Raw genomic sequence first — 26,510 nt, 5'->3', positions numbered from 1 at the left:
CAAGAGGGTATAACACTGTTACTTTATAAACTGCGGGCTTGTAATTAGGGATGGATGCAAAACTGAAAAAAATGCACCTTTATTTCCAAATAAAATATTGTCGCCAAACATTGTGATAGGGACATAATTTAAATGGTTTTATAACCGGGACAAATGGGTTAATACATTTCATGGGTTTTAATTACAGTAGCATGCTTTATTTAAAAACTATAATGGCCGAAAACTGAAAAATAATAATTTTTTCCCACATTTTTTCCTATTTCCCCATTAAAACACATTTAGAATAAAATAATTCTTGGTATAATGTCCCACCTAAAGAAAGCCTAATTGGTGGCGAAAAAAACAAGATATAATTCATTTCATTGGGATAAGTAATAATAAAGTTATAGACGAATGAATGGAAGGAGCGCTGAAAGGTGAAAATTGCTCTGGTGGTCAGGGGGTAAAACCCCTCAGTGGTGAAGTGGTTAATTGTGTGCCACACATTTGGTCTGTCAATGTGAAGCATAACCCTTACATTACCACTCTGGACATTTAAAAGCAGCCCTTTATTCCTCAAACGTAGGAATGTACTGTGATTTCTGCCCTTTAGGGATTAAAACCCAACTCTGCATCAACTCTGTAATTTTTGGTGGGACTTTTGGCATGGGTTCCCCTCCGACATGTCCCTATCCAGGTGTTAGAACCCCTTGAAACAAGTTTTCCATTACTTTTGTGGCCAGAAACACTCTTTGTAGGTTTCTAAATTTGCCTTCCCATTGAAGTCTACAGAAATTCGCCATGATACGCCTGTTCGCAAACATTGCGTTCCTAAATGGAAAGTCCGATGTTTCTTGACATCTCTACTTTTCAGCCGCTCTTGTTTCTGTGCAGGGAGATTGCAACCAGGCGCAAGCATCCAGCACTTGCGGCGACCACTGGATGTGCATCCAAGCTGGCGTTAGCTGGCTCTTGACGTGACATGTTGCATTTTTTTCCCCTGGGCTATTGACATGCGCATGGTTACTAATCCTCCCATTTGATTGCATTATTTTGCAACTGATGGCGCTAGTCCATGGCAATTGGCGGCTAAATGGCGCATTTAAGGTGCCATTGAGCTGTTCAACTGAAAGAGCCCTAATAGGACTTTTTTAAGTAAAAAATAAAGTTTCAATGTACTGCTGTAGTAAAGTAGTCTCTTGTGAACTGGTACTTTTTCTAATTGGTACTAAATAAAAAAAGATTTTATACATGTAAAACTGCCAGTGAAACAAACAGCAGAGACCCAAAATATGAAACACTAATTTGAAATATTGTTATTATCTTAAGGAAAAAATGTAAAAGGAAAAAAAATCTATTTTATCACTTAAATAAAGTAGTGTATCAAAAAAAGCACTTAAATATTCTCCTTGCAAATTTCCCACCTTATGTTATATTTGCTTTAAACAATACTTCCTCATGCTGATGTATCTTCCATGGATGTTTCTCTCAGTTCACTGCCCAATTTTGCCACAGTCTTCAATTTTCACACCATCTAACAGCTTAGTAATCAGAGAGCTTTTTGACATCAAATTACTTTTAAGCACTGATCAAGAGCCCACACATTTGTAGTCTGAACAAAGGGATACAGCAGCAGCCCCACCCACAGAGCCCGGAACTGACTCATCCCAGCTGCTTCTGCTCATGTCATCACAATTTTAAGGCAAGTCTTTTAGCTGCAAAAAGGTTATTAGTGCTTATATAAGCAACAAATGCTCCCATAGGTCTACTGTACAATATAAAATGTGTTTTGTTAATAAAGAGAAAACGTGTATATAAATAAAACATTTTTTCAGCTTTTATTTACATTTGAGCAAAAAGTGTCCAGTTAAAAATTATTCATACCCTTCACAAAGTCAATGGGAAAATCCAAAGTTCTATACCATTCCAAATAGTCCAAGCTGTTCTAAAGCATCTTAATTACCCTTATTAATTGAAAACAGCTGTTTAATCAACTCAACAGGTGAAAAACAGCAGCTCTCCTCCTTCACTGGTTAATCAACTCAACAGGTGAAAAACAGCAGCACTCCTCAAAGGAGCTCAGTGAGGATCTGCGGGTGCGCATTGTGGCTGCTCACAAGTCAGGAAAAGGCTACAAGGCCATTTCTAAATGTTTTCGAGTTCCAGTGGCTACAGTGCAAAGTATTATTTAAAAATACAAGATGTTCCATACTGTTGGAAATCTCAGAGGACATGGTCGGAAGCCAAAAGTGACACCTGTGCTGGCCAGGAGGATAGTAAGAGAGGTGAAAAAGAATCCAAGGATCACCACCAAGGCATCCTCATGAATCTGGGGTCTGCTGGTGGCAATGTCTCAAGGTGCACACTGCTGGGTTCCACGGATGCAGGGAGACACCACGTCTCCAGATAAGGCACACAAAAAAGCTTGCTTGGCTGTTGCAAATGCTCATCTGGACAAAGAAGAAGACTTCTGGTCTTCTGTGTTATCATCAGATGAAACAAAAATTTAATTGTTGGTCACAATGATCTTTCCTTCATTTGGCATAAAAAAAGGAGAAGCCTTCAACCCAAAGAACACCATCCCCACTGTCAAACATGGTGGTGGGAACCTAATGCTTTGGGTGTGTTTTTCAGCCAATGGTCCAGGGAACCTAATCACAGTAAATGGCACCATGAAAAAAGAGCAATACATGAGGATTCATGTCATGCAGTCTGCAGTCAGTCTGCAGAGAAACATGGCCTTGGGCACCAGTGGACATTTCAGCATGACAATAACCCAAAACACAAAGCAAAAGTGAAGAAATTGTTAGTAGACAACATTATTAATGTTTTGGAGTGGCCCAACCAGAGTCCTGACTTGAATCCAATTGAGAATCTGTGGAGGGAGCTAAAGATCAGGGTGATGGCAAGAAGACCCTCCAACCTGAAAGATTTGGAGCTCATTGCTAAAGATGAACGGGCAAAAATACCTGTGGAGACATGCAAAAAGCTGGTCTGAAATTATAGGAAATATTTGATTGCTGTAATAGGCTTCTCTACTGATTATTGTGAAGGGTATGAATACTTTTGGACTGGACACTTTTTGCTAAAATGCAAATAAAAGATGAGAATTTTTTCCCCCACAATGATGCCTCTTGCACATCGTCTTATTATCTTTTGAGAAACACCTATGTCATTTCCCATCAAAAAAATGACTTGCTGGTTGGATAAAAGTAACTAAGTCAAAATTTGCCAGTGGTTTGAATAATTTGTATATATACATATATATCCTGATGATGATGATGAAGATCAGGAGACCAAAGATCCCCATCTCCATCATGCAGCTGCTTACATAACACTGCCGAGGTGCACAAGTGGGCAGCATCTGCAGCAGTTCATAGGTGTGATCATGAGGCCATATGCTTGTTCACTTCTTAACATTACAACAATTATGAAATTCGTCTCGGCATTGGCCATCAGTGCAGGGTGTACTGAGATCCATTTCATCAATGGAAGTCAGGGTTAAGTAATTGAAGTCTGTTTCAATCTGCTTTCCCAATCATATTACAACATAATGCACTTCATACATGAGGTTGAAATTGATTGAAACATTTTTTGCAATCACTGTCATTCTGTGAAATATCTGGTACGAGGTTGAAACAGATTGAATGCTGTTAAATACATTTTGTGTATAATTGCTCTCATACTACATAGATAACGAAAAATTGCCTTACCAGGTTACCGTGTGTGGCCACCAAATCTTCACTGACCTAGGAAATACAAGGTTTGCTAGCAAATGAAAGCCTCCAGCTGCTGTCCAGTTAGGTGATCAGCATTTAATGGGTTTCATTTGCTACCAGATGTTCCACTTCCCCTGAGTGAGTGAGCAGGGGTGTACATGTTCGCCAGCATTAAGGATGAGCAGAACATTCTTCCATGTGGTTGGCACTTTATGCTGGGAATACACCATGAGATTTTTGGCAGATAGATGGTTCGATAGATAATTTTCAACATGTCCGATCTGATTTTCGATAGTTTTTCTGATCGATGTCTCACAGAAGTGAATGGAAATCAGTCAGAAAAACAATTGGAAAATTGATCAAACAGGAAATCTGTGGAAAAATCTCATTGTGTATTCCCAGCATTAGGCTAGCAGCAGTCACAAATTTGTATCTCACCCACAACCTTGTCTGTACGGAGTTTGTATTCTCTCCATTTTTGGGACTTGTTTTGTTTCCTTCCACACTTCAAAACAATGATGGTACTTGTTTTCCCTCCAAAACTGGCCCTATGTTTTGAAAGTTTGTCTACTGTAAAACACTGCAGAATTAGTGTCACCACACTATAGTAATAATATATGTACTGATAATTCTGCTCACTCTGCAGGACTCAGCAGTCTTCCTGCACCTTAAGAAGTAGGGACAATCATTTAAGCATAAAGAAACACACATTCTGAACACTGGTAACAACTGGATTCCAAGTGTTGTGAAAAAGGATCTACACACCGGGGTAAGGGCCTTTGCGCCAGGGTCACGCATGAAGTCTGGCACACACTGACGCTGTAACTAGGGAGGATGTTCAAACAATGTAAAGAAGGAGCACCACAAATAGTAACAATCTTCGAGTGTGCCCTGGTCAAGGTCTTAGTGTCCAAACAGACCTGCAGCAATCCCAAAAGCAAGTAGGACCGGCACCTCTCTTATCAGTAGAATCAAAGCTCTTTTATTGTATCAAAATGGCATAGCAATTGCTATGCCATTTTGATACAATAAAAGAGCTTTGATTCTACTGATAAGAGAGGTGCCGGTCCTACTTGCTTTTGGGACTAGGGAGGATGTTGGCAGAGGGGCGTGTACACCAGAATGCTGTGGTCTATATATACCGTGACTGCAGCGAAGAGGAGCGTGGCTGCTGGGATGCGGAAGAGCTGGATGGTGGATGATGGGGCAGCCTTGGATTACTGCACATGGCGGAGGAGAGGCTGAGACGCTGAAAAGCTGGACCCTAGCTGATAGGGCAGCATTGGATTACCGCAGATGTCGGAAGAGAGGGGCGCAGTGGCTGGGACACAGAAGAGCCGAATCCTGAATGATGGGGCGCCCCCTGGATTAACGCAGAGGAGGAAAGGAGCGCGGCAGCATGATCTGGAAAGTATATTCCAGGACTCAAAATACTGTAGCCTTGGACTATAAGACGCACCCACTTTTTCCCACAGTTTTGGGTAAGAAAAAGTGAGCCTTATATTATGAAAAATATGATAATTGCAAATACCCTCTGTTTTAAGAAAGCAAATTTACATTTAGGAGAATTTATAGAAGAGATAGAGACCTTCTCTAGTGGTGACACAGTTTCTAGAACACACACAATTAAAAGTCCGCTTGAAACTGGCTTTTGTGATCACTATAGCGATCATCAGCTACAAACGACAAAAATAAACCTTACATTTGTTTTTTCCTTACAGGGAGTTTGGCAGAAAAGAATCTCATTTATTCAGCAGCAGACACTCTCAGAAGATGAGAGAAAACCTGAGAAGTCTCTGTTAAATGAAATGGAATGAATGGTCTCACACATTGTCTAGCACAGCACCAGCGCTTAGGTGCAAAAAGCTGTTCTCTCTATGAGAATTCCATCTGCCTCTTCTAGAATCTGAGAAACTATCCCCATCTTTAAAGATGTGGAAAATAACATTTCATTTAAATAATTATCATGAAGAACCAGCAGACTACGTCACCGTTAAAGGGTCTCCGAGCTCAAGTTAAAAACAAAATTTGAACTTACCCAGGGCTTTCTGTAGCCCAGTGCTGGTCGGGAGGTCCCACGACGTACCTCCGGGTCTTCTCCCAATGCCTCTTCAGAAATGGCTGGCCGGCGGATCCCGGCGACACTCAGGCCGAGTGGCGGGCACCTTCCGCATACATCACGCGTAACGTCATTACGCCGGCCGCCTCGCGTCATCGCGGCGGCCGGCGTGACAGTACGGCGCATGCACGGTTTAATGCCAGCCATTTCTGAAGAGGCATTGGGAGAAGACCCGGAGGTACGTCGTGGGACCTCCCGACCAGCGCTGGGCTACAGGAAGCCCTGGGTAAGTTCAAATTTTGTTTTTAAATTGAGCTCGGAGTCTCTTTAAAGACCCTGACAACATGGGTGGATCTGGAGAGGACCCAGCTGTCATGGTACACATTTGCACCAATGACAAAGTTGGTGGAAGTTGGAAGTTCCTAAAGAATTACTTCGGGGAACTAGGAAAGAGACTCAAGGCACAGACCTCTAAGGTGGTGTTTTTTGAAATACTGCCAGTGACACTTGCAGAGTTAAATAAGTGGCTGAGAAGTTATTGCAGGAAGGAATGTTTTGGGTTTTTGGAGAACTGGGAAGACTTCTCAGTCGGCTACAGACTCTACAGTAGGGACAGTCGGCACCTAAATGGAGAGGGTGCAGCTCTGATGGGAGAGAAGTTGGTTAGAATGTTGGAAGTGATTTTAAACTAGGACCTGGAGGTAGCAGGGAAGGTTTAGAAAGTACATGGGAACCAGCCAGGTAGATAGACAATAGAAACCTGGGATTATAGAGGGTGGAGAGGGGGGGTATTGGTGGGCTCAAAGAGTAAGGAGGTGAGTAAACGTAAGCATGTGATTGAACCTTCTACTGATCCAGCAAGAGCTACAAAAAAGTGAAGTGTGGTGGTTGTATGCTAAGCAATGCTAGAAGCATTTCAAATGAAACATATTCAACTCGTGCCAAGTCAAATCACCCCTTTGGTTCACTTAATTTGTTCATAAACTGCATAACTGCATACATTTGCATAATTCTGCATTCACATTGTATAATTTGCATCTCATTGACCAGCCCTACTTGAGATTGTTGCTTCAGTTTGTTTTTTTTTAAGTGGTGAGGCAACAGCTGGCTGTCAATACACAGAAGATCCTGAAACACTGAAGGGAAAAATCTCTGACTAATACCTGTGAGTTAAAGAACTGGACGTTATTAAAACAACAGCTCTATACTATTTGTCATGAAGGATTATTCCATGAGACTGACTGGCCCGAGAACAATCTGAACTTGTGCTGATGAATGCCTCATGTTGGCAAGTGTGTTACTGGCTATATACGGTACGGTTCATTGACATATGAGGGGTGAAACTACTGAGAGAAGTAATGTATGCTTGCTAGAATGAAGTGTATGTGTATTAGAACATTTGCTTAATACTTTGTCCAGAAATAATGGAATAGAAGAGAACATAGTCAATAATGATGTGTCTCCAGACATGGTTGCAGACAGGCCTTGATCACAGCTGAGCCTCCCACAACATACTACCTCACATGGGCACTGAGCTTTGGGAACAAACTGTGCAAGTGTCTAATAGGCCTGGTTTAAAGTAAACCTGCAGTAATAATTGCATAATGGGATAAACAATTTAATCTATAGAAATAAATGCTATAGGTTTTTTTGGAATTAATCTACTCTTATTTTTGTTTGAAAGCAAACCTGAAGTGAAAATAAAGTGAAAAGATAGTGGTCTTTTGGGATTTTAGCTTGTCTAATGCATGATTAAATAAAGCATTTTTAAATCCTTATCCGATATTGTGCAGACTACATCCTCACTATCTGATAGTCATAAGCTGGCCATACACTGGCCCGATTTGCCGCCGTTCGTCAGCAGATTCGATCACTGGGATCGAATCTGCTGCCAATCGTTCGCGCTAAACGCACCCGCCGATACGATTTCCTCCCGAAATCAGATCGATCCCTCGATCGCGCCGTGCGGGAAATTGCCGTCGATCGCCCGCGGGTAGGGAGTGCGTTGCTAGCGGCGGCCGATCAGATACAGGTATACGTTACCTGACGCTGGCTCCCGGGCATCTTCTCTGCGCTGCACCGCTCTGTTCCTGCTCCATCCCAGCGTACATTAACTTCCTGTGTCACTCCAGTGACCAGGAAGTTCAAATAGAGGGCGCTCTATTTGAACTTCCTGGTCACGGAGTGACACAGTGTATGCTGGGATGCGGTGCGGGATGCTGGGATGCGGTGCAGCGCGGAGAAAAGGACCCGGAGCCAGCTTCAGCTAATGTATACGGGGGGGGGGGGGGGGGGGGGGAGACAGGCGGCAGGAGCAGCTCAACAGATTGTGATCGGTTTCAGGCTGAAATCGATTCACAATCTGTTTGCAGTAAAGGTAGCCGATCAGATAGGGATCTGATTCGATCAGATACGGATCTGTCAGTTGGTCGATCTAATGGCAAATCAACCAGTGTAAGGCTACCTTTACTCCTAAAAATCCAAAGGGTCCGCACACTCTGTGAAAGTTCAGTGTGGTTTATTTACATAACACAATCTGATCATTCCAGTCACCAACGACCATTTCGGTGCCATGGAGGGTCCCCTTTGTCAAGGTATATATAACAAAATATCATTCTGTTATATATACCTTGACAAAGGGGACTAACTGTGGCCGCGAAATGGTTACAGAGTCGAGATATTGTGTCTGACCTACAAATCCGTCCACAAAACCTGTCCAACCTACATTTCTGATCTTACTCAGAGATACACACCAAGCCGCTCACTCCGCTCCTCCAATGAACTTCGCCTGACCGTCCCCTGCATCACCCAGTCTCATGCACGCCTCCAAGACTTCTCAAGAGCTGCTCCAGCACTATGGAACTCCCTACCTCCACCCATTAGGGCAGCCCCCTCCTTCAACACCTTCAAGAAGGCCCTCAAAACTCAACTTTTCACTCTGGCCTACCACCCCTCACAATTGCTCTAAACCCACAGCTGAACTCTGGTCCCCTACCTCTCGTGTCCCTACCTCTCCCTCTAGATTGTAAGCCTTTGGGCAGGGTCCTCCTCCTTTTGTGTCCCACCTGCTCATGCACCTTCATTACTGTGCACCCAAGCTATGCATTTGAGTGAACCTAACTTGCCTAATCTCCATGCTCCATCCAGTGACTGACTAAGCATTACCTTGTACTCATACTATGGTGTGTGATCTGATTTTCTTGTATTCCTGTATTGTCATATTGCTGTATGTCACCCCTAAATATTGTCTGTAACCTAAATTAATGTCCAGCGCTGCGTAATGTGTTTGCGCTTTATAAATACAATAAATAATAATCATGGACACAGGGAGACACAAAAGTTACAAGGGGGACAAAAGAGGTACAAGGGGGACGCAAGAAGGACATAAGGCAAAAGGGGTGCACAAGAAGTACAAGGGAGATACATGAGGTACAAGGAGGACATAATAATTAGGGGAGAAGATCCACAAGACGCCCCTGCATCATAGACGTACCTGTTTTTTTGTCCTCTAAACCTAGGTGCGTCTTATGCTCAAGAGCAGGTCAAGAGCCAGGTAGCGCCTCTGTGTCTCAAACAATGACAAGCATGGTGTTACAAACACTGCCATGCAGCTGCATTTGAATTGCACCAGAATGGCACTCATGGCCAGGAAACAGGATTCTGAACTGTCCACCAAGCCGTCTGTCTGAAAGAGGCCAGTCTGATCCTGACTGGCTATCAGGTGTTTTGATTCCACTGGCTGCTGGCCTGTAGCAGGCCTGTGACTCAGATTTGACTGAAACCAAAGGATAAGCACAATACAGCAGTCGGGTACCTTTAAAGAAAACTCTGGCACCTATAGACTTTGCCAGAGACCCATAACATCACTTGCTTTACAGATATTGCAAAATAAATTTTCAGCCAACTAAGCTTTATTGTTAAGCATTTGAAAAAGGACAAAGCGATAGTTTAAAAGGTTTGCCAACGGAACATCGTTTAATACATGGATGTGGGCAATACATAATATTTAAGTTGCAATTTATTGAAAGATCCATATTTTCCAGTCATTCCAAAACAGGATTTTGAGTTGGATTTGAAACTTGTTGCTCCTAGGCATAGCTATGGAGCCATAGGCCCTGGTGCAAATTGTATTCCCCCTTCCCCACATTTCCAGCAATACATATACAACAATCACATGATAGAGAGCACCAAGACCTGCTTTCCAAGGACAGCCACCGTATGAGAGAGGTGTATGGAGGGGGGAGACGGTTATTGTTATTTTTATATTACCCAAGTAGCACTAATGCTATTAATGGTGAGCTGTGGCTGAAGTTGGGCCATCTGATACACGTGCCCGGGTGTGGTAGCTGTAACCTCTGCATTTCCTATTGCTACGCCACTGCCCCCCACCCAGTACTGAACTGAGGTCAGATTAGAGACAAAACTGCTATTGGAATTGCAATATTGGATAGAATTGGTGAGGATTATAGAGCCTCTGTCATATTTTTCTTTGCTGTCTGTGCCCCCTCTAGGTAGATCTTTTTTTCACTTACTGTGACAAGTTTCTACAGGCGCTCCTTACTACCGAGTCAGTCTATAAAGACATTGATTACTTAATCTGAGGAAGCACACATGGAACCCCGCAAAACACGTTGTCATTTTAAAGCGTCCAATAAAATTACCGATTTATTCTTTAAAGGAGAACTGTAGTGAGAGGTATATGGAGGCTGCCATATTGATTTCCTTTTAAGCAATACCAGGTGCCTGGCAGCCCTGCTGAGCTATTTGCCTGCAGTAGTTTGAATCACACCAGAAACAAGCATGCAGCTAATCTTGTCAGATCTGACAAAAATGTCAGAAACATCTGATCTGCTGCATGCTTGTTCAGGGTCTAGGGCTAAAAGTATTAGAGGCAGAGGATCTGCAGGTTAGCCAGGCAACTGGTATTGCTTAAAATGAAATAAATATGGCAGCCTCCATATACCTCTCACTACAGTTCTCCTTTAAAGCTATAGTTATTTTTTATAAGCTACAGCTCCTACTTTTAAGAAATTCCTTCCAAGTAAACCCCATTGTAATTGGGCGCCACCTCCATCCCCATATTTTCCCCAACCCCCATTCCTTAGGGGAGACAAGTTTTGAGTACCTCTGTAACTCTCAACTGCTTTTTCTTGGAGAGAGATCCACCATGTACAGAAGATTAAAAGACCTGAACGAGGACAGGTTTTCCTCACTTGCCTAAAACTGTGGTTGCTGGTCTTGCAAACTACACTTGTGAGTACCTCTTCATTACATCTATCTACATAGATCTGGTGCAGTTTAACACTCCACTATATGGGGCTCCTTTGCTCTCTATGTGTTTTTGTCTCCTCAAAGGGACTTTGGACTACTCCAGGAAACTAAAAAGGTTTTAGAAGGAAAGGAAGTAGGAACAGAACTCAAACAGGAACAGAAACAGCTATTACAAAATAAGGAACGAGACAGAACCTCTATCAGGTAACTACAGTCTGTAACTTTGTTGAGAAGATCCAATCTTGCTGACACTTAGTCTGGACATCAGAGCCTGTGATACCAGGACAGGAGAAGGGTTGTGGCTGAAGTTGGGCCCTCTGATACAGGGACCTCTCCTACAGGGACACTGTAAACAATAACATTCTAACCCCGTTCTATTAAAAATAATAAAAAAAATTACTTTTGGTTTGACTTTGGCTATAAATTACTGAGGGTTCTTTATTTTGGTACCTAAATTTTATTAGCTGCCATCATACTATTTTAGGAGCTGCAAATAAAGTTCTGAGATCCTTAATTGCTGTACTTAAAATTGAATAAACATTTTAAAGGATTTCTCTTACTGGTTTCATAATGGATTCTTAACTGAAGATCGACCTTGCCAGCAGAGGGGTGAGAAATTGGCAGCACTTTCCAAAAAACGGGCATAGAGCTTGGCCAGGATATTTAAATATGAAAAGTGATTGCCGTTTATAATTTGGAGTAAGGGCCTCGGTTATTTATTTGCTGCACAAGTAGGTTACTATTTTACGCCTCATTTGTATGAGTGGTTGGCAATTTCTAGTGCAGGGTCTTGGATTGTTTTATAGTAGGGCTTAATTATCATGATGCATAATTGCGTTCATTTCAGAAGATAATTTACTAAGGTTCTCGGTGGCTGGAGTCTTTCTTGAGAGTATCAGTAATCCTTCCATGCTCAGGTGTGTGGTTGCCACTGCAATCACACAATTGGTAATACACTGACCTTCTGATGACTCTTACTGCGACCTACTAGAGATTTTTTCATATTTCCAGGATCACTTAGGTCCTTCAATGGTCTTTGAATCTGGAGAACCTTAATAAATCTGACCTGATGCAAGAATTAAACATCTAAGAAGGTAGCTGGGACTATAAGCCATGTCTACAAACAATATTATGGTAACCACTATACCAAGGTCAAGGATGGGACTGATATGAACATTGCAATGGCACTTCTGCTGATGGAATTTGCATTCTAGCAACACTGTTCTCTCTGCTCTAAGAAACTCTTCATTAGTAAGTTACTGCAAGATCTATTTTTGGATGCAGAGTTATTTCCCTCTGGAATGCTTGTAGATGCCATCTCCCTCATCTGAGGAATGAACTGTCACATGCGTCACACTGACCAACGGAATAAGCGAAGCCTGGTCTGCATTATTCGGTTATGCTTTTGGTGGAGGAGCAGGTGCAACTTTGACTTCTCGTGTGGCTCCAGCAGCTCGAGGATGTAAATGGATGTCCTCGTCTTCCGTTTGCTGTTTAGCAAAATTCACAAATACCTGTAACGAATACATTTCAGAATAAGATCTTGGGGCTGTATTGCATCATGCTCATGTATAATACAAAGATATAACACAAAATTCAAATAAAGTGTTTCAATTGGGTTGAGGGGTTATGTTTAGTGACAAGAAAGTCGGTGAACACAAGTTGTTGTTATTCATGTCAAAGTAAACTATATGGAATGTTCTGGCTAGAGATGGAAAAAAAACCCAAATTTCCTCAAATCTGAATCCAAAAAGATCCTCGAATCTTTTGAATCTCAAATCCTGTACATTAAAATTGTGTGATGTGGGTAGGAATAGTAGTTAGTTATTCTAAGTCTTACTACTATTCTTACATGGATCACACAATTCTTATGTACAGGATTTGAGAGATTCAAAAGATTTGAGATTCAAAAGATTTGAGAATCTTTTTGGATTCAGATTCAAGTAAATTTGGGATTCATCCCATCTCAAGTTCTGGCCATCTGACATGAAAGTTTCCATTTGAGATGACCCTAATATATTCAATTGAAAGAAAATTGAAGGACTTTTTAGAAAAGAAGGTTTGATTGACTTAACCACGCTGCTATATAGAGCCTAATATTCACAAGGAGGTTTGAGAATCTTACTGTTTATGGAGCATGACAGGTCTGAAAAAATGTTTTTTTATTGATGAGCAACTGTAGCGAGAATAAGGTAATGCATAAAATTGCTTATTTTTTTACAATATTAATTTATAAATGGTTAAGTCATTGTTTGGCCATTGTACATCTTTTCTCACCCCGATTCTAAAATTGATCACAGGTGGTGACATTTTTAATCCTGTCAGGTGCAGCTCTGCATTTGTTTCTGAGAGTTCCTAAGGCAGTGAAAATAAAGTCTGGTCTCCCAGAATGCTCTGGGAGGACAATTCTGCATAGGTAAACAGCCTAGAGAGGTGGGAAAAGTGAGGCTAAATACCAATATTCAGCATTATATGGATGTAGGGAGTGTTTCTGATGCTCACACCAGCAAAATTACCATAAAAGTAGGTATCCTAAAAAATTTACTGCAGTCTACTATGCACTTCTACTACTATGTCACCAGAGTGCCTCTTTAATACAGGGCTGTGGAGTTGGAGTCGAGGAGTCGGAGTCTGGGCAATTTTGGGCACCTGGAGTCGGAGTTGTGGTTTCGTAAACTGAGGAGTCGGAGTAGGGAGTCGGATGATTTTTGTACAAAATCCACAGCCCTGTTAAGTATTAGAATAAGGAGTCGGAGTCGAGGGGTCAGAGTCGGAGCCATTTTGGGTACCCGGAGTTGGAGTTGGAAGATTTTTGTACCGACTCCACAGCCCTGCTTTAATATTGCCCTGCATATCTAGTAATGTAGCGAGGATCAGAGCTGAGGTGAAAGTCCACTTCATACATAGTTAGCATTAGTGTTTATGTTCAAAATTTGGCATATCCAATTCAGAACACCAAAGTACTCCCAAACACCACACTCCAGCACCATTTCAGTACCGAACAAGTGAGCAGGGTCGGGGCAGGTGGGGTTGGCTTACTTGTGCTTCACAGAGCATTTCATGTGACTCTGACATTACCTCCTTCCCGCTTTGGAAGTTGGAAGCATTGGAGTCAAGTGAAACATACTGTGAAGCAAAAGTAAGTGAACTCCCTCATACACTTGTTTAATACTTAAAGGGTGCTGAAGTGTTGTGTTCGGGAGTATTTGGGTGTTCCGAATTCAATACACCAAATTTGAGCACCAACTCTAGTTAGCATCAAGACTTACCTGGTCCAGTGTGGTCTGGGACACAGAGTATTCCTCAATGTTGAGGCTGTCCTTGTTGGAGATGAGGAGCTGGAATATTCTGGCCAGGGAGGAGGAAGATATCTGATACTGTAACATATTGTAGTGTTTTTCTCTCTGAATGCAGCCAGTAAAGTTTGACTGGATGAACTTCTCTGCTGGACCTGGATCTGGAGCTGCACCAGGGCTCGTGGCTTTAATTTTCATGGTTACAATATAACCATCCCCAAATCTTCAAGGAAAAATAAAAATATTGGTTAGTGCTTTATACGGAAAGTATAATGAAAATAATAAAATGTTTTCAAAACAAAAACATACATTTAAATAATTAAAAAAGAGATCATAAATTAGGAATACCAAATAAGAAGAAATGTTCAGTAAACCCGTATAACTAGCAGTTCCGGGTATACAATATAGTTTACTGTATATAGGCATACAATATAGTTCCTAAATTGGTGGCTGGATAGTGTACTGGTCAAGAGCACTGCCTTTGCCATGAGAGACTAGAGTTCCAATCCTGGTTAGGTTCAGTACCTTTTCAGTAAGGAGTCCTAAGACAAGACTCCCTAACACTGCAGGGTGGTCTCTCAAGCACACCCTTGTGGCTGCAGCTCTTGGAGAAAAGTGCTATAAAAATGTTCAGATTATTGGATTATTATATATTAGCTCTGAGACTGTGAAAGAGTGTATCATTCGAGACAATACAACATTAAACTTATTTTATTTATTTATTTTTACGTTTAAAAAGAAAATAAAACTGAGGGCTTCTTAAAAAAGGTCATTTTCAAGAGTAGGAGTATAGATACAATTGTTTCATCTGTTTATTTTTCATCTTAGATTTCCGTTACATTTAAGGGAGCATTTAATTTTTCAGATGAGTTTTGGGACAACTTTAATTCTGATATAAATATAGTAATATTTACAGTCTATGCTATGTTTAGGTTTACTTATCTAATATTGCATTTTATGTAAACATCTTGAACTCAGGCTCTTGTGCACATTTTATTTTTTATGTAAAGCTCATAAATCATTCAGTGTAAAAATATAGGAAATATCATGGAGAGACTAATACATTTCTTGTTGTAATCACTATAGCTAAGCATAGGCAGCAGTAAAAGAAATGATATCCTTTTCCTGAATATACATGGGGAGTAGAGGTGCCCATGTTGATATAAAATTGGGTTAAAAACAATAAAATAAGCAGTGAAGAGGTGGCTTACCTAAAAAGATGACACTAATTGTGGAATAATAATAATAAAAAAAAAATGGCCACCTCTTTACTACTTATTTCATTGTTTTTAACCTAGTTTTATATCAACTTGGGACATCTTGATGATGGTGAAAATCAGAAATTGAAATCAGAGGATTAGCAATGACCAGTATTTTTTTTTTTAAGGGACGCAAGATGGCAACTTCCTGTTCCATGGCCGGAATAACCCTGGCTTCCACGTTATTATTTTACACGCAAGGCACCTTTTATTTCCTGTCAAAACAACACAAAAATGCATGATATCAATATATTTAGATGGTCATACTTATATTTTAAATGCTGGCTTGTGCCAATACATTTAAAGGTCCCCTTAACCATTATGGCAAGTCGAGTGCAGAGGGCTTCACATTCTTCCATGCTAAATGAAAAAGAAAAGAAAGTGTTATTGGTGTGATCTGGGCATTCCATTTTCATGAAAGTATTTCACCGTAATGTTGTGCTCAGTGCACGTCCTAAATTTCCTATTAAGGCTGCTGACTATACACAGAGACAAGTCCCAATCAAATAAAAAACAGAAATAGTCACACCGCTAGTCCATACACTATCAATCCAGATTGTATAAAACCTTTAAAGGATACCCGAACTGAAATGTGACATAATGAGACATGTGTATGTACAGTGCCTAGCACACAAATATGTATGCTGTGTTCCTTTTTTTCTTTCTCTGTCTGAAAGAGTTAAATATCAAATATGTAAGTGGCTGACTCAGTCCTGACTCAGACAGGAAGTGACTACAGAGTGACCCTCACTGATTAGAAATTCCAACTATAAAACACTTTTCTAGCAGAAAATGGCTTCTGAGAGCAAGAACGAGATAAAACTGGGAATTTCTTATCAGTGAGGGTCACACTGTAGTCACTTCCTTTCTGAGTCAGGACTGATTCAGCCACTTACATACCTGATATTTAACTCATTCAGACAGAGAAAGAAAAAAGGAACACAGCATAGTTATTTGTGTGCTAGGCACTGTACATACACATGTCTATCTCATTATGTCACGTTTCAGTTTGGGTATCCTTTAAAGATAAAAGCACAGCAGAGCGGACATTCTCATGGTGAGTATTGCCTCAACAGTACACCCTTGTGCATTACACACACTGCGTGAGGGAAAAGACTATTTCTGGTTTTTATTAAATTTTCATGAACATAACATCTAGACTTTTATACCATTTTACTGAAATTCATTCATACAATGGAGAACACTGGAGGGGACCCTATATGTGAGGTTAGAAGGGGCCACCCAGTACTCTACATCCTAGGTTCTCAACGTGTGGTACGCGTACCCCAGGGGGTACATCTGATGGTTCCAGGGGGTACTCGGGCTTGATATACATAATCAAGAATAACAAATTAAGAGTTTTAGAAAATGATAAATCTTATTTAAACAGCACCAAATTAAAGTTTTTGCTAATTAAAAGCAATAATAAATGCTTGGAAATTGTTTAGAACCAATTATCATGTACTACAATTAAATAAATATTTGTCAAGGGGTACTTGGGATAATGTTTATTATGTTAGGGGGTACTTGGTGAGCACAGGGTTTTAATAGGGGTACATGCCAATAAAATGTTGAGAAACACTGCTCTACACAATGTGAAGCTTTATTCAGGTTAATTAACTACGTGACTTACCTGTGAGAGGTTAAGACCACGGCTCGGCCTTCTCTGATAACACTGACAATAGAATTCCACAGGAAGCGTCGAGAGTGTGGATCCATTCCTGTTGTTGGTTCATCCTAAAGTTCAAAAAAATATATAAACATGTGAGTACCTCACACCGGTAATAAGAACTGACAGAGGTCCATTAAGCAGAAAACGTACCTTACTTCTCCCTCTCCTTATCTAAAACATAACTTGTTAATGTTAAATTTAGTTTTGAAGGAACTTTTCTCAGCATACCTTTTGTGAATCAGGTAATCTGGTCGGCCATGTAGCGCCAGATGACGGTATGGCTATAACTGTATCGCTATAGTCTGTGCCCAGCGCACGGGTAATTCCGGGATCCGGTGATCTAATTACTTCTCCCTCCTAGTGGCTATGACTCAGAGGGGGAATAGTATTTAAAGTGGACCCAAATTAAAAATACAAGATTTCAGAAATAAAATCTATTTTCTAAATTATAATAATAAATAGCAGCCTTTTTTCAGCTGCATGATGACAAATATAAAGTATTTTACATTTATTGGAGGAACCCCTCCCTTCCTTTCAAATTGCCGGGACAAAATCCGGCAAACTGATGGAGTAGATGGTGTCCAGCAAAGGAGGAATTGCTAATGGCTGCCACCTGTATAACCCTAGTTATGAAAACAGAAGGGCGAAAAGCATGCACTGAAATGCTCATAGGCTTGAAGGAGTGTTTATTTCTCTTTGTATGTGTCAGAGTGGTGCAACCAAATATTTTTAATTAAAAAAAATGTTTGGTTTGGGTCCGCTTTAACGCTGCTTGAGGATTCAATAGCAGCAGCGTGAGCCATCATTCGGCTTGCCCTGCGCCCAGCTGACTGGTGGCCAAATAATACGTACTCCACCCTTTGTACATTTTGGTTTCCCAGGTGCTGAAATAATTAAGAGCTAAACAAGAGTGAATAAATCATATATTTTAAATAATTGCATTCCCTTTATCCTGAAACATATAGAAGTGGCCAAAACAGCTGTACAACAGATGGCGGTGGTTGTAGTGGTAAAAAATAAAAATTGAATATTGTTCAAAAGTCCATTTATTACAGTATTTCAACTTAAAAAGTGAAACTAGTATATGAAAAAGGAACCCTTTGCAGGTGTTTTGGATTGATTAGCTGATTAGAGTCCTGATTTTAGTTTCCCTCAGGTGATATTTTCACAACTTGTCATAGAAAGCCTTTTAAGCCAAAAACAAGTTAGAAAGAAAATACTCAAAATAAAGTAGTTAGTTTAAAGGGAACCTAAACTGAGAAGGATGTGGATTTTTCCTTTTAAAATAATACTAGTTTCCTGACTCCCCTGCTGATCCTGTGTCTCTCATATTTTTAGTCACAGCCCCTCAACAAGCATGCAGATCAGGTGCTCTGACTGAAGTCAGACTGGATTAGCTGCATGCTTATTTCAGGTTCTTGTTTTCAGCCACTATTGCAACCAAAGAGATCAGCAGGACTGACAAGCAACTGGTATTGTTTAAAAGGAAACATCCATATCCCTCTCAGTTTAGGTTCCCTTTAACCTTTAGGGGACCGATGCAGTATGAATCTACGTCCAGCAGGTTGTGCTGCCGCTCTGACTGGACTTAGACTCTACATCACAGTAAACAACGCGTCCTGCCGCAATCATGCGCACCTGAGAGTGAGCTGAGCTGACATCTCCCCTCACCAGGAGCCATCGCTCCTGGTCAAGGGATCACTACGATCACCGGTGGATTGTAGTGATCCCTGTTACTGATGCGGCTGTAGGGGAGAAAGAAGAGGATCCAGTCACTTTCCTGCCGTTCCCCCGGTGATCAGCGCTCCCTTCCACTCTAGCCGGCATCCCTGCTTGCTCTGATGTAAGTGAGGTAAATGGAACTTGGCGTCAGTACAAGCAGGGATGCCGGCTCATCACTGGAGCCTGGGAGGCGAGTAAATGCTGCTGGCTACACAGGGGACATCTGGAAACGGGGGACACCATGCCCAGCAAGCCTCAGCAGGGATCCAGCTGCCTGACCCCCTCAAACGCACCCCCCACATGCCTGGCCCTTAAGGGGGGTTAGGCAGCTGGTCCCCAAATGGTTAAAGAGAAGATGAATATTATCTCCTAGGAGATAGCTCAGGTGAAAAAGTTAATTGCATATGGCCCTTTGAGCCTAGAATAGTGAACATTTTTACAATATTCTAATGGTCTGAGATTTTGATTTTGGGGTTTTTATAAGCTGTAAGCCAGAATCATCAAAATTATAACAAATAAAGGCTTGAAATATCTAACTTTGTATGTAATGAGTCTATTCCATATATTAGCTTCACCTTTTAAGTTGATTCACTGAAATAAATTGAATTTTGCATGATATTCTAATTCTAATTTTTAAAATGTCAACCGTATGGTAGATGGTGGTAGAAACTGCTTGTTTCCCTTAGCAAAGATCATGTGCCCATACAAGGTTTTAGTATGAAGCTAGTTACTTTGTGTCATAGCCAGTACTAAAGAAAGGACTTAAGGGATTTGGAAGAAAAGAGAGGATGAAGTATATAGAAAGTACCAACCAGCAGGACCACGGGAGGACATCCTATCAGGGCGATGGCTGTGGAGAGTTTTCGCTTGTTGCCACCACTGTAGGTTCCAGCTGTCTGATCTGCATATTTTTTAAGACCCAACTTTTCAATTCCCCACTCTGCAACCTGGACGAGACAATTTAATTAGCATTAGTCATAATGCTTATAATAATACAATTACTGATATAACAAATTGAATAAATGGAGTTATCGAACCAAGATCAAGCATCTACACAATGGATGCTTGGTGTTGCAAGGCTATGAAGGATTCACAGATCAGAGCTAATTTGTTGAATGCCTTTTTAATTATTATCTTACCATGTCAACTTCCTCCTCTGGCACTCCTCTCAGTCGCCCATATAGCTGAAGGTGTTCACGGCCAGTCAGCAGCTCATCTATGGCGTCAAACTGAGGGCAATAGCCCATGTTCTGGTGTACATCTGAAATGTCTTTCAGGATGCTGGAAAGCAATATACAATACAAGTATAAAATGACACAGAGATACAACATAGCAAAGTTTAGAAAATAGACCTGCAGCTACATTACAGCCAAGATACGATTACAGCCAAGATAGTTAAATAAAAAACAAAATGTTTACTCCATGCTCCATGTCTGAATTTGAAGGTCTCTGATTGATTGGTGGAAATTACAACATTATAGCCTATATGCTATTAGCTTTTCTCTGGAGGAGCATTTTTCAAACCTTAGCAATAAAATACCTTTACAGTGAACCTAAGACGAAGGGAGGTGAAGAAATGATACTTACCTGGGGCTTCCTATAGCCCCGTGGACAACGTTGTCTCCCTTGCTGTCCTCCCTGGCTGTTCCAGTCATCTGTAATCTTTCCCGATATTAGCACTCCAGTCACGCCAGTCGGGGTCCACTGTGCATGCATGACCCGGCCGCATGTGCCCCCATCGCTGGGCATGTTCTGTGCCTGTGCATTTAGTACTCCGCAGGTGCAGACTGCTCCCGGGGACGAGAGCAGCTGTGCCACACATGCGCAGTCGATCCTGACTGTCAGGAATATATTGGGGTGCTTATGATGTAAGGATAACAGGAACATATTCTTTCATTTTTCTGCCTGTATTCCATGTAGGTCTGCTAGAAGGGAGCTGTGGCCGTTGAGTGCTTGGGGCAAGGAAGTGGGTATTGTCTTGACCATATGAGGTGCTTTGAGTTTCTGTATGCAGTTCCTCTGAAAGTGGTTCCCTGCTAATGGGATGATCTGCCTGGCTTTTTGAACTCAGGAGACAGCCCATTGTCTCAATACACAAAGCAAGAGGACCAGAGTCTGGAGACTAACACAGGAATGTTGGAAGTGTACATGACAGGCTACTGGAAATTAAATTATTAGTGGAGGTGCAAACGATACCCTGTAAATTACATCTATTGGAAGGGGGTTGGAATCTCTGCAGACTTTAAAAACGGAGACAGGAAAAAGCCTTAATCAAGTTTTTACCTGTAGTTGAAAGCCTCACTTCACAATCTTTGATGTATAGACTTTTACCTGGAAATGGAATATGTCTGAGATTTAATTAAAACCTAGTTCCTCCCCAAGGAAGTTGCAGCCTCCAGGCGTAGCTCAGAGTATAAAAAGCAGAGGCAGATACCTAATAAAGATCTTCTCTTGGAGATAGCGCATAGCTAGAGATGATCTCGACTTCTGGTCGAACAAGCGGCATGCTCCTGCCGACAACGTTGAGACCTTCAAGTTGGTAACGTTTTTAATCCCCATTTTTATTTTTACGCAAATATCCGTTTGTGTATCTTTGTAACTCTTAATTTTGTAACTTTTTTTAACTTTGTTTTTTGTAATCTTTGTATATATTCTGTTCTGCATTGTTCTATGTTTTTATGGAATATTAAATCATTATTTAATAAGCTTGACTTCTGCCGTACTAAACTAACACTCATAGCCTAGAGGAGACTGCAGTGTAGCTGTGTATAAGTCCGTGCCTAGTTGTATGTTTGAGCAACACTACCATATGAAATTGTAATTGCATTGTGTGTGGGGGCGTTTGTCATACGTTGGCCTAAAGCGCGCAGCTGACCCAACGTACGAAACGCCAGTGCGAGTAGCTAACAGTATCGTTCGGAACGACTGTTAGTAGTTTTGCTGCACGACAGTGTAACTTGCATTACAAGTCAGTGTCTGATTGTGCTGTGTTACTGTACAACTGTACTGTGTGAGTATAGGTGCGTGGCGTTCTCGTATTCGGCCTAAGCGCAAAGCTGACCCGAATACGAAAACGCGGAGTGCGCGCGGAGGACTCAACAGCAGAGTGGAAGTGTCTAGCGAACAGCTAGTGGTGGCAGTGGGAAGTGTTTGAGGGGTCCCAGCCTTGTTTGTAGCTTAAATAAGGCTGTTCCCCGCTTAGTCTGGTCAAACCCGCAGTCGGGAACCGTATACGCAGGCGTGCCGCGGCCGGTTCCTGACATAATTGGTGGCAGTGGTGGGATCGTTTAGTACATTAGTACGCAGTTTAGCTCGCTATTCTGAGTACTAAAGGCTGGAAGCTTGCTAGAAGCAACTAGCCTACAGAAGTCTACTCAGTGCAGAATCTATATACGTTTTTTTTTTTTTGTTTAAAGATACACACTTGGTATTTGCTGTCCCTCCCCCTTTTTCTTTTTTGCAACACGATGGCTCAGAAAGCATCCAGCTATGCAAGGCAAAACAAAGAGATACTACTCAACCTGTGTGAGCACAAAGGCATCGAGACGGTGAGCGACCAGACTAAGGAGCAGTTAGTTCGTGCCCTCGAGGAGTATGATGAGGCAGAGCGAGCCCGTGCTTCAACGTCAGCAGATGCAGCTCACGACACGCCACAGGAGGAATCGCTCCCGCCACAGGATGCGAGTGGAGACGATGTCCTGGATGATCCACCGAACACGGAGATGACATCTCTGGAAGCTGATCTACAGCTACTGAACTCGGCTGATCCTGAACTGCGCCTAAAGCTGATCCTACTGCACCGACGGGCAGAGAAGGAACAAGCTGCACAGCGACTTCAGGCTGAGAGGGAACAAGCTGCACAGCGACTTCAGGCCGAGAGGGAACAAGTTGCACAGCGACACCAGGCCGAGAGGGAAAGTGCTGAACGGCAACACCAGCTGGAGCTGGCTAAACTTCAGCAGCAGAACCGGTCTGCTGGACCCGCAAAACGCGAAGGTGAGCGAGTCCACAGAATCCCCCTGGATAAGTTCCCCGCTATGGACAAGGACTCTGACATAGACACTTTCCTACAGGGGTTTGAAAGGACTTGTCGGCAGTATGGGGTGCCCCGTGAGCAGTGGGCAAGATACCTCACACCAGGGCTGAGAGGCAAGGCCCTGGAGGCGTTTGTGAGTCTCCCCCAGGAGGAAGAAACAGACTTTGAGGCAATTAAGAAAGCCATCATTGCACGATACCACCTCACGCCAGAGGTGTATCGAAAACGTTTCAGGACAGTGCAGCGAGGTCCTAATGACAGTTACCTGGATCACGCGTGCAACCTGCGCACTGCCTTCCAGCAGTGGCTAAAAGGACTGTCAGTGGAAACCTTGGATGCCCTGCAGGGACTGATGATAAAAGACCAGTTCCTCCACACGTGTCCTGTTGATGTCCGGCTGTTTGTGCTGGATCGAGAACCAAAGACAGTGGATGAGGCTGCGGAAATGGCCGATTCCTACACGGCCCATAGAGCACCCGAGTCCCGGAGGACTACTACGCCCAGCTGGAGAGGAGAAAAGATTGCTAAACCTGTTTCACCCGCCACCCAGAGGAGGCAAGCACCGCTGTCTCCTGGATTCAGGCAACCAACCACTGACACTCGGAAATGCTTTGTATGTGACAGGGTGGGTCATATCAGCACGACTTGCCCAGAGAGGAAGAGGGAGGCCCCAAAATCCAGTGAGGCCTCAAACCCCAGTGAAGTCCCAACGGCTTTGTGTGCTACCAGGAATGCTACTGGCTATGCAGAGAATCTGCAGCTTGTCACGGTTGGGGGTACAGTTGCCACTAGGCTGAGAGACACTGGAGCAGAAGTGACTCTCATACATCCCCAGCTTGTGAACCCAGAGCAGTACATACCTGGGAAAATGATTGCTGTCAGAGGAATTGGGGGTGTCACCCCAGCAATACCCACCGCCTTGGTCCACCTGGATTGGGGGGCCGGCAGCGGATTGAAAGAAGTTGGGGTAACTGACAAAATCCCCACCAACGTTTTGCTGGGTATTGACCTGGGACGGTTAGTAGCCTGGTATGAGCCTAATCCAACCCCCGTGGAGCCTGCATCCCCAGCAGAAGTTCAGGACTCTTGCAAGGTACTGTTTGATAATGCTGTGCAAGTGGGGAGTGCTAGTGGGCTCCCAGGGGCTATGGACTGTGTGCTAGGAGCCAGCCCTAGTGATTCTCCAGTGCCTAGGCCTGGAGTGGGACATGTTGATACAAAGACTGCAGAAACTACTGATGTCATTCATGACGCACAGACTATCGAGGTGATCGATGCAGGAACTGTTGAGGCTACATGTGAAGTGCTGGGTTGCACTGGGTATAATGCGGCAGATAATGTTGATGTGGAATGTAAATGTTCTAAATGTCAATATGTGTAAGACGGATAATGCTGATGTCATATGTGTTGTGCTACATAATGCTGTGTGTCAGGTGGACACTCCGTCGGCTGCAGGAGTAACCAGCCGGGCTCGCTGGACTGCAGCAGATGGATTGCCCACTGAAGGGGCAGACGGCACCAGGCCAGATCTTTCCCCTTCAGATGTGTTTAAGACCAAATGTGATGTGATTCATGATGTGTATAATGTGGGCACTCCCTCAGCTGCAGTGGTAACCCGTAGCGCTAGCGGGTCTACAGCAGAGGGACTGTCCACCGAAGTGGCAAATGTTGCTGGGTCAGCCACATCCAATTCGGAACCTGGCCCGGATGGCCCAGGAGCCTCTCCGTCTGCAGCCTTCCTGGAATGTGTGACAGGCAGCACTGAGCTCTCTGGGGCTGTTCGATTTGACAGCAGCCTGGAAGAGCTCAGGGGGCTAGCCAGCAGGTCACCAGCTGGGGGGGGGGGGGGGGCGGGCTGAGAGGGTTCTGGGAAGTTATTCCCTCGGAGCTGTCCGAAGTGGAGGAGGCAGCCCGGCAGAGAATCGTTTCCCAAAGGGACCGAGAGATAGCTCCTGCCACTATAGAGAGAGTGCGTGTAGCGACGGTTGGAACCCTTCCCCAGTTGCAGCACTGTCTCTATGGTCGCGAATTCACGGTCGTCACTGACTCGCATTCCCCTGGTTGGATACGTCAGGTTGCCAAGGGCAACGACACATTGCAGCAACCTGACCAACTTTTCCATTCCTGTAGCTTGGAGCTAAGGAGTTACCCCCCCAGGCCCGGCCGTCAGTGTCGGCTTTGGCAGGACGATTCATTAGAATCATCTGCCGGCGCCGTCTGGAAGAGGGGGCGTGTCAGGAATATATTGGGGTGCTTATGATGTAAGGATAACAGGAACATATTCTTTCATTTTTCTGCCTGTGTTCCATGTAGGTCTGCTAGAAGGGAGCTGTGGCCGTTGATTGCTTGGGGCAAGGAAGTGGGTATTGTCTTGACCATATGAGGTGCTTTGAGTTTCTGTATGCAGTTCCTCTGAAAGTGGTTCTCTGCTAATGGGATTATCTGCCTGGCTTTTTGAACTCAGGAGGCAGCCCATTGTCTCAATACACAAAGCAAGAGGACCAGAGTCTGGAGACTAACACAGGAATGTTGGAAGTGTACATGACAGGCTACTGGAAATTAAATTATTAGTGGAGGTGCAAACGATACCCTGTAAATTACATCTATTGGAAGGGGGTTGGAATCTCTGCAGACTTTAAAAACGGAGACAGGAAAAAGCCTTAATCAAGTTTTCACCTGGAGTTGAAAGCCTCACTTCACAATCTTTGATGTATAGACTTTTACCTGGAAATGGAATATGTCTGAGATTTAATTAAAACCTAGTTCCTCCCCTCCCCAAGGAAGTTGCAGCCTCCAGGCGTAGCTCAGAGTATAAAAAGCAGAGGCAGATACCTAATAAAGATCTTCTCTTGGAGATAGCGCATAACTAGAGATGATCTCGACTTCTGGTCGAACAAGCGGCATGCTCCTGCCGACAACGTTGAGACCTTCAAGTTGGTAACGTTTTTAATCCCCATTTTTATTTTTACGCAAATATCCGTGTGTGTTATCTTTGTGACTCTTAATTTTGTAACTTTTTTTAACTTTGTTTTTTGTAAACTTTGTATATATTCTGTTCTGCATTGTTCTATGTTTTTATGGAATATTAAATCATTATTTAATAAGCTTGACTTCTGCCGTACTAAACTAACACTCATAGCCTAGAGGAGACTGCAGTGTAGCTGTGTATAAGTCCGTGCCTAGTTGTATGTTTGAGCAACACTACCATATGAAATTGTAATTGCATTGTGTGGCGTTTGTCATACGTTGGCCTAAAGCGCGCAGCTGACCCAACGTACGAAACGCCAGTGCGAGTAGCTAACAGTATCGTTCGGAACGACTGTTAGCAGTTTTGCTGCACGACAGTGTAACTTGCATTACAAGTCAGTGTCTGATTGTGCTGTGTTACTGTACAACTGTACTGTGTGTGTATGGGTGCGTGGCGTTCTCGTATTCGGCCTAAGCGCAAAGCTGACCCGAATACGAAAATGCGGAGTGCGCACGGAGGACTCAACAGC

The 26,510-nt window shown here is 42.9% G+C and overlaps 1 protein-coding gene across 2 annotated transcripts in view; it reads right to left on the bottom strand.

The window, feature by feature from the left end:
• Positions 1-9,650: 9,650 nt before the first annotated feature.
• Positions 9,651-26,510, bottom strand: part of ABCA4 (ATP binding cassette subfamily A member 4) — a 300,886-nt gene continuing 284,026 nt past the window's right edge. For both annotated transcript variants that reach the window (XM_068239773.1, XM_068239774.1), the window contains 6 exons: positions 20,117-20,258; positions 19,790-19,924; positions 17,217-17,320; positions 15,851-15,943; positions 14,298-14,547; positions 9,651-12,542 (listed from right to left, as the gene is read on the bottom strand). In XM_068239773.1, coding sequence (XP_068095874.1) covers positions 12,426-12,542; positions 14,298-14,547; positions 15,851-15,943; positions 17,217-17,320; positions 19,790-19,924; positions 20,117-20,258 — 841 coding nt within the window. In that variant the 3' untranslated portion in view covers positions 9,651-12,425. The remainder of the gene's footprint in view (positions 12,543-14,297; positions 14,548-15,850; positions 15,944-17,216; positions 17,321-19,789; positions 19,925-20,116; positions 20,259-26,510) is intronic.

Source organism: Hyperolius riggenbachi, chromosome 6 (genome assembly GCF_040937935.1).
Source record: "Hyperolius riggenbachi isolate aHypRig1 chromosome 6, aHypRig1.pri, whole genome shotgun sequence".
NCBI classification, from domain to species: Eukaryota; Metazoa; Chordata; class Amphibia; order Anura; family Hyperoliidae; genus Hyperolius; species Hyperolius riggenbachi.
Note: the sequence above shows the minus strand (reverse complement) of the source record. Positions and strands in the feature narration are given on the sequence as shown.